Raw genomic sequence first — 16,473 nt, 5'->3', positions numbered from 1 at the left:
AGGGATCAAACTCATATCACCAGGACTGGCTGCAAGTGCCCTTACCCACTCGCTATGCAAACTCTGCCCCCCAATTAAAAGTGGGCGCTGCCATGCCTGATTAGCCGTTTTTCCCCTTTAAACTAGGTATTGTAGGAGCCTTCTAAGATTCAATTTTTAAAAATGTGTGTATTGTGTGTGTACACTTGAGTGTGGGTGCCCACAGAGACCACAAGTGTCAGATCTCCCTGGAGTTGAGTTACTAGCTGTTCTGAGCCAACCAACATGGGTGCTGGGAATTGAATTCAGGTCCCATGTAAGGGCAGGCCATACTCTTAACCACTAGTCCACCCCAAGATCCCAGCCTTGCTTTCTACCTTTGGCTTTTTGTCTCTATACCTGATCCTCAGGCGTGACGCACTCTGGTCCACACACCAGCACAGTAGCTTTGTGCACGAGCACAGCCCGCCTCCCCAGGTCCAGGCAAGGATTGCGCAGCCCACATCCATGCTCATAGACACAGTCTGTTCCTGAGCCTCTGCTCCCAAGCCCACATGCATTACCTTCCCAGCACCTCCATGCTGTCCCCACCCCCACCCCACCCAGGGTGCCTGCCTGGACGTGCATCTGGCTGGTCAAACACAGCGTAGCCTAGGTGCCTGAGCGTTGCTGTTTTATCTGCTCAGCCACAAGGCACTTGGGTGCCTGCCATCCCCCCAGCAGAGCAGAGAACAAGCAGAGGGCTGTTAGCCTTGTCTGCAGCCAACCCCAGGAGCGGCCTCTGTCATGTGTTTTCTGGAAATCGAAAGCAGACTAGGTTTATAAAGCATTTCCTGAGACAAGGCTGAGAAAAACCGCATGGTGGTGCCTCTCTCCGGCGGACAGTCTACAGCGGTCTTCTGATTGCAGCCAGCAGGGAGGCTCCGGGACCACTTTCAGCAGCTGACCCTACAGACGGGTAACTACTGTCTCTCACTTCCAGGTGAGTCCCCAGTCCACGCGGCATGATCCCTAGCCGGCCACTGAGCACGGGACCCATGTGCTCCTCCTCCACCTGCAGGGCTGGTGTACAGTTGGGCAGGCTGTTTGCTGAACAAGCATCAGCTGAAGGGAGAAGTGGCTTGGAATTGAGCCCTCGGCCCTCTCCTGGGTCTGTGGACTCTCACCCAGGGCTGTGCCTACCTGCAGAGCTACTGTATGAGCCAGCATAGGCAGACTTGTCCCAACTTCCCACGTGAAGGAGTCAGGCAGAGGACAGCCTCATCTACATACCCGCAATGTTCCCGAGGCATCGAGTTCCTGACTCAGCACACACAAACCTATTGGCCACAGCTTATGATGAATGAGCACCCAGTGTAGTCTGCCATGGGACTCAGGTTTCCCGGAACCCAGGGCACCCCTGGGCAGACCCCCACCTAGAGCTCGCTAGCTGTGCGTTCTGGAGTCCTTTGACTCTCACCTCAGCGTGTTCACTTGGGATGTGAACTGGCTTACCGCTCTGGGGTCTTGTTTATTGTATGGCTGGCTTCCGGAACCTGCTGAGTGGGGCGGGGAGGGTGCACAGCAGCAAGGGCCAAGTTTCCCACCCAGTGATGCGGTACAGGATGCAATGGTCAGAGCCTATGCCCAGACAGCTCCCATGATAACCAGGCTCGGCCACCCATCTACCGCGGTCCAGTTAAAGACACAATATAGGGAAAACTATAAAAAGTAGCTTTGTCTCATGGGGCTATGTTGAGAAGATGAACAGATCGGCCTCCCCCTCGAGCCCCTTGGGGTATTGACATGAGGTTTAGATTTAAATGGGGGGCTACAGGTGTGTATGACTGGGCTGGCCTTGTCGTTGCATGGGCTGTAAATCTCTATCCTGGAGACAAGCACCCCCTGGTGAAGCTGTCACCGCACTCGGCATGAGATGCCTCGGAAAATTCCAGCTCCTTGGGAGCCTTGTTTCAGTACTTTAATAGCCAAAGTGGGCGGGGCACAAGTCTCTTGAGATCTTCACCCTGCCAGGACGGCTACAAGTGCGCTGGGATCCAGAGGTCCCTCATGCTGATCTAGTGCAGAAGTGTCAGGGACAGGGTTGGTGGGGTGGCGGGAGGGGGACTGGAGTGGGGGTGAGGGGCAATCCTGGTGTTTCTGCTGGTCCTGGGATATCTCTCTTGCCTGTCCCTGGGCCTCTGGTCTAAGTAACAAAGAAACAACTTGAGGTTATCAACTCTTGCTCTGTAGATGGTGCTCAAAACAGCACCACCCACTAGCCAGAACCAAGCCTGGGAGTAGAGTGGGTGTTGCCTGCTCTGTGGGTCATCCCTATCTTTGCAGGGACTGAGGGACAGTGCCTGGGTAGAGCACAGACAGGCAAGAGCTTAAGTCATAGCCTAGTATTGAGTTCCTCTGCCCCGCTTCTTAGAGCAGACAGCTTCTTGGGAGTTGACCTTTACCCACCTCCCGCTCATCCCCACCTCCCACTCATCCCCACTTCACATCTTCTACTCATCCCCACCTCCTACCTCCCACTCATCCCCAATTCACACTCATCCCCACTTCATACTTCCCACCCATTCCCGTTTTGCACACCCTACCCACCCCCACCTCCCACTCATCCCCACCTCACACCTCCCTCCCATCCCCATTTCACACATTTTACCCACCCCCACTTCACACCTCCCATCCATCCTTACTTCAGACCTCCCACCCCCCCCCCACTTCACATCTCCCACTCACCCCCACTTCACACCATGGAGGCCCAGACCCTTCTGCACTGTCTCTGTCACTTAAGGCCAACTGTTAGCAGGCTTAAACCCTGTCTATCCCCAAGACACAGCCCTTGTGTTTCCTGGGTGCTCATTGCCCAGAGCCCTCACCCACCTGTTCCACCTTCTTACTGACCTGAAGGTTGTTCCCCAGAGCATGTGAGAGGCCTGCATGAGAGCCATCACATGGCCACATGAGCCCTGCAGAAGTGGGACCACCCACAACACTGCCCCGCCCTCCACCAGCAGGGCTGACGAGACCGTGGGACTGCTGGTCTGCTGTTGAAACAGGCTTCTTGGTTCCCGGCTGCTCAGTAGCTCAGACCGGAAATAACCACACAGAAACTGTATTAATTAAATCACTGTTTGGCCCCTTAGCTCTAGCTTCTTATTGGCTAACTCTTACATATTAGTTTAACCCATCTCCATTAATCTATGTATTGCCATGTGGCAGTAGCTTACTGGGTAAAGTTCCAGCGTCTGTCTCCCGTGGGGCTACACGGCTTCTATCTGATTCTGCCTCCTCTCTCCCAGCATTCAGTTTAGTCCCCCCCCACCCCAGCTCTGTTCCCCTATAGCAGAGCTTATAGTTTCCTTATTAACCAATGATATTCACAACACACAGAGGGGATCCCACATCAGTCTGCAGTGGAGAACTGTCACCAGACTCATTGTGCTGTCCTTTCTGCTGCAGGGTTGGGCTTCTAGACCAGGCCATGGCTCTCCTATGGCTCCTCTCTGTGTGGTTGCTGGTTCCAGGGACTCAAGGTGAGTCATGCCAGCTGGCAAATGCCCAAAACAGAAGTCTTCAAGGCTGCTCCACCTTGCCCTGTGGGTCACCTCCTCACAGAAAACCCAGGTGTCGTCCTATGAGGTGCCATGTCTCGGAAGTCTCTCCATGTGGATCCCCAGTCAATCCCAAATGATGGTGGTGTGTGGCTGGGGTTCCCCTGGGCCCGGGGGCCACTCAGGTGAAACCTGAGTGAAACCCAACTGTTCACTGAGGGAATCTCAACTGTGGCCAAGGAGGGGGTGCCGAGCCTATGCTGTTCTGGAGTGGGTGGCCTTGGGACACAGGTTAGAATTCAGAGAGCCCCTGGGGGCGGTCATCCTGCACCCTCAGCTGAATGCCCTCTTTAGCATGAATGAGCCCCAAATTCAAGCACCCAGCTACTTGCTGACCCTCTGAGCATTGGCAGAGATGGGAGCCCCTTGACTGCCTTGCCGGATTACAGACTCTCTCTGGCTCAGGTTGTCTGCTTTAGACCACCACTGCAGGGGCATCTGCTCTCTGCCTGTGTCTAGGGGCCACCTGTCCCCTCAGGCCAGCATTCCAGAGAGCCAGCAAGAGGCCTCTTCCTCTCCCAGGCCTTCCCATGGGTCACCACCTCCATCCACTCTGCAGGATGGAGAGCCAAGGTGCTCTCTTAGAGCAAAAGGCCCAAAGCTGAGAAACTGAAAGGCCGTGGCCTCCTTGGAGGTCCTCAGAGAGTGTTCTCGGCTCCTCAGTGGATAGCGTTTCACACATGGAGGGGGGGCTCTGAAGTGGTTCGAGAGCAACCCCACTGCACCCTAGTTGGGGTAACCTTCACCCAACAGGACAACCCAGAGCATCGAGGTCATGGGGATGGGCACCAAAACTGGCCAACCATCCTCCCAGCTGACCCCCACTTTCCCAACAGGTACAGAAGATGGGGACATGCGTCTAGTTAACGGGGCCTCAGCCAACGAGGGCCGCGTGGAGATCTTCTACAGAGGCCAGTGGGGGACAGTGTGCGACAACCTCTGGAACATTTTAGATGCCAACGTCGTCTGCCGAGCCCTGGGCTATGAGAACGCCACTCGGGCGCTGGGCAGAGCTGCCTTTGGGCCAGGTGTGGGCTGCTATGACAACCCCCCCGAAAAGCTGAGGTCACTTAGTAATGTCCCTCAAACATCCCCGCTGTGCCAGTGAGCAGCACTGTTGCAGGACCTGCTCTCCACCAAGGGTCCAGCTCCTCCTCCAGTGTGGCCCCTGACTTCCTCTTGTGCCCACAGGAAGGGGACCCGTCATGCTGGACGAGGTGGAGTGCACAGGGACAGAGCCCTCGCTGGCCAACTGCAGCTCCCTGGGTTGGCTGAAGAGCCGCTGTGGGCATGAGAAGGATGCAGGCGTCATCTGCTCTAACGGTGAGCCGCCCTTGCCCGCCCAGCACCCGGGTGAAGCAAGGGTTATGCCCGTGCCCCTCCCCCTGTGTACGCAGACATCGAGAGTGGTGCCCTGGGTGTGGCTGGGATGTATGACAAGTTCACTTCCTCCGGGAGAGCCCATTGTGTTTCCTGTGTTAGGGAAGCTTCTGTAGCAGGGCAGTGGGTTATGGGTCAGGGACTGTATCCCATTTATGGATGACACCTGTGTGAGGGTGTTGGCTTTCTAAGGCACAGGGTCTTGGGGTTATTACGTGTTCTGCTGCATTGTCTGGTTCCCCAGACACAGGCTGTAGCAGTTCTGGATGGCTGGGGTCAAGGACACAGGTGCCCAGAGCCCTACCTGCCGAACTCTGACCCCATTCCAGCTCTTCACCTCCTGTGTCTGAGACTCAGTGGGAGCTTTTCTTCCTGGGCTAGCCCGTGGGGTTCCTGGAGACTCCCCTCTGTCCTGAGTTTGGGAACTGAAGCACAAGGGTATTGAGTCCCACAAGGTCAGACAAGCATGGGAGAATTTGATCGGGGGTGGAAGGCTCAGACTGGAGGGGCCCCTTGAGTAGACTAAGCTGTGCAGGGTTCTGGGAGGACAGGAGGCCCCTCCGGCTGGGGAACAATGTGGACAGGAAGATGGAGGTGGACGCTAGGGTCCACAGTGAGAGGAGACACCAAGGAGTCAGCCCACCCAGTCTAAACGTAAAAATCAAGCCAACCCTCCGAGGCAACCAGTGATGTTCCATGTGGTTCTGGATTAGGCCTTAGGAGGCAGGGGAAAGTGGGGGTGCCTAGAGGCATGCCATAGCCCCTCAAGGACTTGTCTCCTCGGGAATGGGGAGGCCCAAGTTCTAGTATGAGATTACCATGGAACCCTGACTTCTCAGGTTGTTCACTGGGTGTAGGAGATAGACTTAATGCTCCGTCCCTTTCCCTCCGAAACCTCAAAGCCCACTCCTAACACAGCTCCTCCAGGAGGCCGCACGTCACAGCCCTTCTCATCCTTTCAAACAATACCACTTCACTGTGACAAGCATTCAAATGTATGAACCTGTGGGAGCCTTTCTCATTCAGACTCCAGAGCGCTCGCCACAAACCAAACACAGTGCCTGAGTGGGGTCCAGGGAGCAGCCTCTGGGTATATCAGGGCACAGGGTCACACATGGCCAGAGAGGCCAGGAGGGCCTGCTCCTGTTTCATGAGGTTCAGAGGGCAGCTGCACCCTTCCTCACGGCCTGTTCCATCCTGCATTTTCCCTTCTGAGCAAAGCCAGGTGCCAGGATGGCTGGCACAGATGAAAAACCTGACTCCCAAGGGTCAAATGCAGCTTTGAGTCAGAGAAAATGGTTTACAGAGCCCAAAAGCCTCACACAGCAACTCCCTCTGTCTCTCCCAGAAACCAGTGGTGTCCACGTCCTGGACCTCTCTGGAGATCTCCCAGATGCGCTGGGCCAGATCTTTGACAGTCAGCAGGACTGCGACCTGTTCATCCAGGTGACAGGGCAGGGGCATGGAGATCTGACCCTCTGTGTCCACAAGTTGATCCTGAACACCAACCCGGAGGCCCAGGCCCTGCAGCAGGCAGTGGGCAGAAGTGTCCTCATGAGAGTGGATGCGGAGTGCATGCCTGTGGTCAGAGACTTCCTCAGGTAAGCCACACCTTCAGCTCCGGTTGTGCTTGGGCTGCACGCTCCTCCTAGTCACTGGAGCGTCCACTGTGCTAGGGTGGGGCAGCAAGGTAAGTGGATGGGCCCTGCACATCTGATCATGTGCTCGTGCAACACCCATACACACGTACCTGCACATCACACAGCCATGCAGCCGTGTGCATGCTTCTTCCCACTGCACACGGCTGTACTTGCAGGCAAACTGTTGTAGAATATTATCTTAAGGCGTGTTGCTTTTGTTTGTGCTCTGGGACATTTGTTTAATGATGCAAAGTTGTGTTTGGTTAAGTAAAATTCCCCTGCGGTCAGGAGGCTGCTTCAGTAACTAGCTGACAGGAAGTTATAGGAGGAACCAGGTGGAGAAGGGTTTGTAAGGCGGGGTGAGATGTACAAGCAGCAAGCAGATGAGCTAGGTGAGCCGCTTGCTATTCCGCTTCTCTGGGAAGCAGGATTCTACCTCAACCCTTGGATCTTGAGTTCTTTAGAGGGACAGAGATTTGGATAAGTTCCCTTTGTAGCTTTGAAGGAGTTGGTGCTGAGGGAATACCCTCGGGCTGTGGCTCTTGCAGGCTAAGCACTGCTGGTAGCGGTGGAGTTGCAGTTGCTGGCTAGGATAGCGGTAGCTATCAACCATTAAAAAGAGGGACAGCAACAAGCAGTAGCAAACTCTCCCATCTACCTGCAGTCACATGGAGACACATCTAAATGCTTGCTGCACTTGTGTGAACACAGTCACACCCAGATGCTCCCTGCACTTGCATGGAAGCATTGAACATTTGTACATCTGAATATTCAACTGCCTTCGCACGTGTGCATGTGCATGAGTGCGTGCGCGCGCGCACACACACACATGCACGTATGCATCCAAATGCATCCTGCACTTGTAGAAACACATGCTTGTGCATCTGAGCCTCGCTTTTCTGTGTGCCTGTTTGTCTGCTCGTCTTAGTTACTGTTCTTTTGCTGTGAGGAGACACCATGACCAAGGCAACTCTTCAGATAAAAGCATGTAACCGAGGGCTTGCTTGCAGCTAAAAGCATGTAACCGAGGGCTTGCTTGCAGCTAAAAACATGTAACCGAGGGCTTGCTTGCAGCTCCAGAGCTTTAGTCCGTTGTCATCGTGGCGGTGGGTGTGGAGCATGGACTCGTGCAGGCCGTTGCCGGAAGAGTAGCCGAGAGCCTGACATCCTGATCCACAGGCGGAGAGAGACTGGGCCTGTCATGGGCTTTTCAGCCTCTCCGCCCACCCCAATAACACAGCTCCTCCAGCAAGGCCCCTCCTCACAGCCCTTCCCATCCTTTCTAACAGTGTCGCTCCCCGGTGACCAAGCATGGCCTATGGGGGCCGTTCTGATTCAGACCACCACTGCACTCTAGTGTGCAAGCATCCATGCACACTGAACTAGTGTGCACACGTGTGCTCTCACCCACATCCAGCGCACACAGATACGTGCATTTTCACCATGCAGCTCTAAATGCTCTCTCCAAACCATCATGTGCTCGTGTAAGAATTTTTTTTTTGATATTCTGAGGTTATGACCTAGCATGGAGTACCAGACCTGAAGCTTCTCTGTGAGCCACCTGGGAGGGCACTGGGCAGCATAGATCTCCTACAGCAAGGCTAGAAAGGCTTCCTGCCTGGGCTGTTGGGAAGGCACAGACAGTGCAAGTAAGACACACTCTTCTCTCTGTCATGTATCTTAGGCGTGTTAGAAGTCACACACGGGCTGGAGAGATGATTCAGCAGTTAAGAGTACAGACTAGGGGCTGGAAAGATGGCTCAGTGGTTAAGAGCATTACCTGTTCTTCCAAAGGTCCTGAGTTTAATTCCCAGAAACCACATGGTGGCCCAAACCATCTGTAAGGAGGTCAGGTGCCCTCTTCTGGCCCGCAGGCATACATGCAGACAGAATATTGTATACATAATAAGTAAGTAAGTAAATTTTTTTTAAAAAAAAAAAAAGAGTACTGACTGATCTCCCAGAGGTCATGAGTTCAATTCTCAGAAACTACATGTTTGCTCACAAGCATCTCTAGTGGTATCTGATGCCCTCTTCTGGCATAAAGGCATACATGCAGATATCTCTCATGTGTAAAATAAATAAATCTTTTTTTTTTAAAAAAAGGGGGGGCTGGAGAGATGGCTCAGAGATTAAGTGCACTGTCCTGAGTTCAGTTCCCAGCAACCACATGGTGACTCACAACCATCTGTAATGAGATCTGGTGCCCTCTTCTGGCCTTCATGGAGGCTGAACACTGTGTACATAATAAATAAATAAATCTTTAAAAAAAGAAGTCACACACGTACACACACACACCCCTACGCACATACACACACCCACACACACATGTACAAACACATACACCTAGGTTCTTGTGTGCTTGTTTGTGTGGGCTCCACAGGGCGTAGGAGATCAGAGTAGCTTCTCTCCCTCCACCATGTGGGTTCTGGGGATCAGCTCAGGTCATCAGACTTGTTAGTCATCGACTGGCTGCTGAGCCATCTTGCCAGCTTCAGCTAAGACTCTTCCCTTCCCACAGCAGGAAGCCATGACTTCAGAACTGTCTGTGAAGGGAGGAGGAAAAGTGCGCTCCTCTGGGGAGTCCTCACAGACTACCCCTGGCTCCTGTCGGGTCAGGTGCAGGATTCTCAGGATGAGAGGAGAGACAATTAGTGGGGTCCACATCTGTCCCCGGCCTCTGCCACAACCCTTCTCTGCATCCTCCCTGCTGCATTGTCAAGATCATGCAGGGTCCCCACCTAGGACTTTAAAACAGAATGTTTATTAAGAAGGATTCTCTCTTGTCCTTATGACACGAGGCTTTATATAACAGAACGTGACATTTATGAGAACAATACTGGCGATTAAACCCAGATTAGAACTGTTGGCTCCCAGCCTCGTATGCAAACTTGGCAGGGATCCTGTGTCCTCCTGGTGAATTCTGTGTCTAAGACACAGCGGAGGGTGGAGTAGATGCCATCTCTGCCTTCCTGCTCCCCCCCCTCGCCCCAGCTGTGGCCTGGGGTCTGGGCTTTTGTTCTCTCTCTCTCTCTCTCTCTCTCTCTCTCTCTCTCTCTCTCTCTCTCTCTGCGTGTGTGTCTGTCTGTCTGTCTGTCTGTCTCTGTTCCTCTCCCATCCCCCCCTGGCTTCCCTCTGAAGTCATGAAGTCACACACACACACACACACACACACACACACACACACACCTGGGCTCAGTCGCAGGAGACACAGGAGTCCCCTAGGCTCCTCCTGCAGTCCCTCAAGCTACTTCTTGCTGCTAGCATTGGCCTTTCCCCTCTCTGGATATGTGATTTTTTTTTCTTGAAAAGGATGGGCAGGGCCGGGAGACCTACTCTGATTTCCGGAACCTAAGACTGGGCCATGTGGGCATGAGGGGAGCATGAAGACAGACACTCACAAGAACCCGGACACATCTCAGCCTCCCGTAGCACTTAGAGCTGCCAGCAGCCCAAGGGACCACTCTGGTGTGGGACGAGAATTAGAAACTCGTGTGAATCCTTTTTCCTGGTCCTCCCTCCTTCAACAGCGGTGGGGAGTGGTGGCAGCAACTTCTGTCCCATGTTCTCCTTATGAGATGATTTCACGAAGGGTCTATCTCAGGTTGTGTGTGAGGGGTCAGTCTGGAGGGAAAAGTGGCCCTCACAACCTCCGGGGTGCTGTGAAGACAACGGCAGGGACCCTCAGCTCTACTTGAACACTTGTGCACAAAGGGGGAGGACGTCACTCTGGGCATGGTGGACTCAGACCCTTGCATGGCTCAGAGTCCCAGGGAAGCAGATAAAAGGTGACCAAGGAGCCATTGTCACCTGACAGGGAGCAGATGCTTGAGGGGAGAGAGGTACCCACAGGAACCCAGCAGGGACCCATGCCTGGACCTCTACTGACCAAGGCTCCTGGTGACATCAGAGAGAGCAGGGGATGCAGGTGGAAGCCCCCCCAGGGGAGGGCGTTCACAGATGCGGAAGGAAGTGGCTGTGAGTGTGCGTGCCAACAATCATCCACCCGTGGCCTGACACCCTAAGGTTGCTGTCAGTGTGAGATTGCGGAGGACAGAGCCCCCCAGTGGGAGCACCCTGGAGTAAGGTCAGCGGGGAAGCTGTAACAGGTAGCTGTGTTGGAGAGCAGGTCAAACACACCTGCTGTCCGTCGGGGCAGGCTTCAGACTCCTAACTTACCTCCCACTCCCAGGTACTTTTACACCCGAAGAATCGAGGTCACCATGTCCTCTGTCAAATGCTTGCACAAGCTAGCCTCAGCTTATGAGGCCACACAGCTTCGAGACTACTGTGGACGGCTCTTCGCCACCCTCCTCCCCCAGGACCCCAGTTTCCACACGCCCCTGGACCTCTATGCCTATGCACAGGCCACCCGAGACTCTGTGCTGGAAGAACTGTGCATACAGTTCCTGGCCTGGAACTTTGAGCCTCTGACGCAGGCTGAGGCCTGGCTGACCGTTCCCACGGCCTTGCTCCAAGCTCTCCTCTCCAACAGTGAGCTGGCCGTGTCTAGCGAGCTGGACTTGCTGAAGGCAGTGGATCAGTGGAGCAGAGAGAGTGGCGTCTCCCATGCGGACGTAGAGCGCCTGGTGGAGAAGGTCCGATTCCCTATGATGCTGCCCCAGGAGCTGTTTGAGCTGCAGTTCAACCTGTCCTTGTACCAGGGTCACCAGGCGCTGTTCCAAAGGAAGATCATGCAGGCCCTGGAGTTCCACACCGTGCCTTTCTCGGTGCTGAGCCGGTACAGAGGCTATAACCTCACCGAGGACATCTACAAGCCCCGGCTTTATACCTCCTCAACCTGGAGTGCCTTCATGACAGCCCGGTCCTCAAGGTCACGGGACGTCCAAATGTATAACTACGGTCAGTACTACTCATACGGTTATGGCTCAAGAGGCCAGTACAGCCCCTACCAGAACTTCCAGACCCCACAGCACCCCAGCTTTCTCTTCAGGGACAAGATGGTCTCCTGGTCAGCCTACTACCTCCCCACTGTCCAGAGCTGCTGGAACTATGGCTTCTCTTGCACCTCTGACGAGCTCCCTGTGATGGGCCTCACCAAGTCCGCCTACTCCGATTCTAGCATTGACTACGAAAACAAGGTGCTGATGCTGTGTGGAGGGTACAGTGTGGTGGATGTCACCAACTTTGAAGGCTCCAAGGCCCCTATCCCCAGTGCCCTGGACACCAATAGTTCCAAGATCTCCTCCCTCTTTCCCTGCACCTCAGGGGCCTTCAGCAGCTTCCGTGTGGTCATTCGCCCCTTCTACCTGACTAATGTCACTGACTTGGAGTAGATGGTCCATCTACGTGGTGGGGACTCAGACACCCATGTGTCCCCTCCTTAACCTCCTTCTTCTTTGTAGCCACTTCCAGCAGCCCGCCACCAGATCTTCCCCAGTTTCCACTCTATGAGCTTTAAATTTTTACTAGATTTCAGGCAGCACTCGCTCCAGAGCTGAGCCCCCGAAGCTCCCGTTGCAGGTACAAACATGTTCTGTGAGGTCCTGCGGGATTTCTGATGCCCACTCCAGCAGCTCAGTCTGTCACTGTCACTAATCAGAAATCATTAAATCACGTGTGCTTCTCATGATGCTGGTTCATTCATGCAGTAGGTGTTGCTGGCTTCCTCCGGCGTTTGGAGGGCAGGGGTGCTGGCTTCTGGGAGATGGGGAATGAGAGCATGAGCCAGTCCGGGAGGTTGACAACAAAGAGCAAACAGCAAGCCCTGGCCTTGGATTGCCACAGAGGAACAGGGTGGATGCAGCCATGGGTATCAAGCTGGTGAGCTGTGCTGCCCTGACTGAGAATGGGGCATCTGTGAGAAGAGACTGCCAGGCTGGGACGCAGGCTAAAGAACAATAGTGGGAGACAGAGGAGGGCCTGGGCAGGGAGAAGGAAGAGGCGTGGTGACCAACAGTGCCTCCAGAAACCCTTGAACCCTTGCCAGGGCAGAGGGACAAAGACCGTAAGGATGGACAAGTGGGAGACGCTTCAAGCATCAGCAGGTGCCTGAACAGAAGATGGCCAGAATCAGGGGTCAGGCAGGAGGGGGATACTGCGTTCTTGGTGGCCCGTGGGGCCCTGGATCATCCTTAGATGCTGTAGGGGCATCCTGGGAGAGTGTTGCCTTTGGGTCCTGGACAGTGATGTCTCCCCTAACTCCTTTATGTCCAGCAAGAATGTGTGTGTGCATGCGTGTGTGCACGTGCACATGTGTATCCCACTTGTGAAAGCAGAGGTTACCCAAGTTTATACAACCTAGAAACATAAGGATAGTCTCAATGATGGATTGCTTGCATTGGGTTGACTTGTGTGCATGTCTCTGAGTTAATGATTGTGGGAAGACCCAGCCCACTGTGGGCAGCACCATTCCCTAGGTAAAGGGGTCCTTACCAGTATATGGGAATGAAGAAACTGAGCAAGTCAGCAAGCGAGCATGCATGTGTTCATTTCTCTCTGAGGTGACCAGCTGCATGTTCCTGCTGGATGTCCTCATGATGAACTGTGATGTGAACTGTGGACTAAAATGAGCCCTTTCTCCTCTGAGCTGTCCTTTTGTCAGAGCAACAGAAACGGAACTGTGCAGACCTCGCCCGAGCACCCTGGCAGCATTGTCTGACTTACGTTCCCCTCCAGTGAGTCCCATCACTCGGGTCCTCACCGGCACTTCCTGCCGTCCACACTTGTTAGCTTCAGCCATTCTGGCGCATGTGTCCACATCCACATCCCTTCGCCACCGTGACTGAACGCCTTGAGCAAGTCAGCTTAGGGGAGGGAAGGCTGATCTCGCTCACGCACTCAGAGGCTTCAGTCCGCCTTCACGTGATCCCTTAGCCTCTTCGTGGTGCACGGGTTGATACCCTTGAGATGCGGTCTGCTCATAACCCAACAGTTAGAGAGCAAGCCTTCAACATAGGGGCTTCAGGGGCCAGTCTTAAGTGCAAGCTATTAACAATAACTTGAAGTGAACCTCCCCCAACTGCCTTCCCCATCCCCCTCTACCTATAAACCCACCTTAGTCAACCCATGGGAATACCCCATCTGTTTTATACAATGAAATATTTCTGGTTCTAGAATTCCAAACTGAAGCCAATTCAGATGCTTAAAGCAAATTGTTGGAATGTGTTACTTTGACCCCGGAAGCTGAGCCCTTTGGATTCCAGATGGTCATGTTAGAGTTGAGCCTGCTGACTCACTGCTGCACACGGGTGCATGGCCTGGGGTGCCGCAGACCGTCCTCTCAGCACACAGGCTCCAGGAAGAGCCTCTCACAGGAAAGGTTGAATCCATTGCGCAACTGCAGAATGGCGTGTTATTCAGCTACCCAGAAAGGTCTTGTTGTCCTGTGTTCAAGCTAGACATGCTGGGGCCTGCCTGGCATCTCAGCACTCCGATGGCTGAGGCAGGAGGATCACACGTCTTAGGCCTACCCAGGACATTGAGTGACATTACCAGACCAGTGATTTTCAGACTTTGAACAAATAAGTCAGGAAACAAACAGATGATTGAATGAGTGAACGTGTCCGTGGTTGTTCTGGCTGGTTTTATGTCAGCTTGACACAGGCTAGAGTCATTGAAGAGGAGGGAATCTCAAGACAATGCCTCCTAAAGATCAGGCTGTAGGCAAGCCAGTATTTTCTTAGTGATTGATTGATGTGGGCCGGCCCAGCCCATTGTGGGTGGGGCCACACCTGGGCAGAGAGTTCTATGTAGTAAGCTTTCTCGTCTGATTTTCCATGGACCACCAAATCCCCAGTAATGACATGAAGACTTATTATTAATTCTGAAAGACATTGAGCTTAGGCTTGTTCCCAACTAAATCTTAAAACTCAAATTAACCTGTTTCTATTCATCTCTGCCCTACCATGTGGAGGCCCGTATTTCTACACGGTGTGACAACCAGGCTCCCAGGCCATAGTTTCGCGTGCCTTCCGGACAGGCTGTCACTGCCCTAACAAAGGTCAGAATAGTGTTTTGCTCCTTTCTTTGTAATTTGGAGAATGCCTGAATAGAGGTGCTGATTCCAGCCTACGTGACTGAGCTAGCATACTGACCAGGAAGACGTGACAGAGTAAACACAGGCAGGTGTGGACGTGACTAAAAGCCATTCACCTGGTCACCTAGGAAACAGAATGCTAATGAATTTACCCCTTAGTTTATGTTTTGGTAAAAAAGCTGTTTGGAGAATAAATGAGAGGAATTTTTTCAGGCTGTGAACTCAGGATTTCATGAGGGATCACTGAGAACCTCCCTCCTGATAAAGCCATGTGAGTTGTGTCTTTATTCCTGTGTCTCCACGCCGGTCCAGAGACATAGTTTATGTTGGCCCAGAGAAATAATTTAGGGTCCAGGCTGCCACAGGACCACGACAACCATGTGACTTTTTACCTTTCTTCCATTCTGTATGTCCGATTCTCTCTGTGTCTTGCTGGTATCTCCCTTGTGCACCTAGATTCCTCTTTTCCCCCCTCCCCCTAAAGTCCTGCCTAGTCTTTCCTGCCTAGCTACTGGCCAGTCAGCTCTTTATTAACCCAGTTACAGCAACACATCATCACACAGTGTAAACAAACATCCCCCCAACAATTCCAAGTTCTATAAGAAAACAACTTAAGCAAGCCAGTTAGCAGCTCCCCTCCATGGCTTTGGTAGCAGCTCCAGCCTCCAGGTTCCTGCCCTGTTTGAGCTTCTGCCCTGACTGTACTCAGCGATGGACTACGATGTGGAAGCGTGAACCAAATCAATCCTTTCTTTAGCACGTCGCTTTGGTCATGCTGTTTCCTCACAGCAACAGAAACTCTAACTAGGACACTGACATAGTATAAAGACAAATAAGAGTTAAAAGAGAACAAACAAGACTTGAAAGATGGCTCAGTGGGTAAAGGGGTTTGCAGCCCAGCCTGATGTCCTGAGTTCAATCCCCTCCGCAGGCCCCAGATGATGAAGGGCAAGAAAGCGTGTGTGCATGCACAGGAAAAAAGCAAATGCAGTTTCTTCTGTTTGATTTTGGTTTGGTTTGGTTTGGTTTTGTGAGGCAAGATTTCTCTATAGCACTGGCTGTCCTGGAACTCACTCTGTAGACCAGGCTGGCCTTGAACTCAGAACTCTACCTGCCTCTGCCTCCTGAGTGCTGGGATTAAAGGTTTTGGGCACCACTAACTGGCTCAAATGTGATTTATAAAATAATATTTTCCTTTAATTATTTGGGAATTTCATATATTTGATCACATTCATTTCCCGCCCATCCCCTCCCAGATCCACTCCTATCTCTCCCTCCACACACAATTTTGTTCTCTCTCCCCCCACCCCCATTGCATCCAATTTGTGTTTCCCCAATACTCTTGAGTGTGGAGCCTGTCCTGGACTGTGGTAGACCTATTGTTAAAGAAAACGGGCTCCCTGTCCCAGCAGTTATGAGATGCCGATAGTTCCTCAGCTCGGGGTGGGACCTCGTACCCACCTCCTCTTCCTGCTGGGATTGTCTCAGGCCTGCATGTCGCCACAACTGCTGTGACTTCATCTGTGTTTGCAAGCGCCCTGCTGTGTTCCCTTGGAGTCATCCAGAACCTCACACCCATGACTCTCACACTCTGCTTTCTCTTCCTGAGGTGTGGTGTAGATGTCCCATCTAGGACTGAGCATGCGCCTTGCTGGGGAGGTATGGTGCTGGGAGCAGGCTTGGAGGTTCCAAAAGCCCATGCCATTCTCAGTTAGCGCTCTCGCTCGCTCTCTCTCTCTCTCTCTCTCTCTCTCTCTCTCTCTCTCTCTCTCTCTGCCTTTTCTCTGTGTCTCAGCCATCACTCCGGGTCCATGCCCGCCTGCCCTGCCCTCTGAAACTGTAAACCCCAAGTAAATTCTTCTGTAAGTTGCCA

General features: G+C 53.2%; 1 protein-coding gene across 1 annotated transcript; it reads left to right on the top strand.

Moving 5' to 3' along the window:
* The first annotated feature begins 662 nt into the window (after positions 1-662).
* On the top strand, positions 663-12,191 carry Lgals3bp (galectin 3 binding protein). The gene is made up of 6 exons (XM_050140300.1): positions 663-961; positions 3,430-3,503; positions 4,418-4,609; positions 4,773-4,904; positions 6,310-6,562; positions 10,794-12,191. Exons 2-6 carry the CDS (start codon positions 3,452-3,454, stop codon positions 11,896-11,898), a joined length of 1,734 nt encoding a protein of 577 aa, XP_049996257.1. The 5' UTR covers positions 663-961; positions 3,430-3,451; the 3' UTR covers positions 11,899-12,191.
* Positions 12,192-16,473: the final 4,282 nt, after the last annotated feature.

Source organism: Alexandromys fortis, unplaced genomic scaffold (assembly GCF_014885135.2).
Source record: "Alexandromys fortis isolate MF-2015 unplaced genomic scaffold, M_Fortis_MF-2015_v1.1 scaffold_39, whole genome shotgun sequence".
NCBI lineage: Eukaryota > Metazoa > Chordata > Mammalia > Rodentia > Cricetidae > Alexandromys > Alexandromys fortis.
Note: the sequence above shows the minus strand (reverse complement) of the source record. Positions and strands in the feature narration are given on the sequence as shown.

Coding starts and splice junctions, on each gene's coding strand:
- Lgals3bp (XM_050140300.1), top strand. CDS start 3,452: ATGGCTCTCCTATGGCTCCTCTCTGTGTGGTTGCTGGTTCCAGGGACT. Junction 3,504..4,417: donor GCTGGTTCCAGGGACTCAAG/GTGAGTCATGCC, acceptor CTTTCCCAACAG/GTACAGAAGATGGGGACATG. Junction 6,563..10,793: donor GTGGTCAGAGACTTCCTCAG/GTAAGCCACACC, acceptor TCCCACTCCCAG/GTACTTTTACACCCGAAGAA.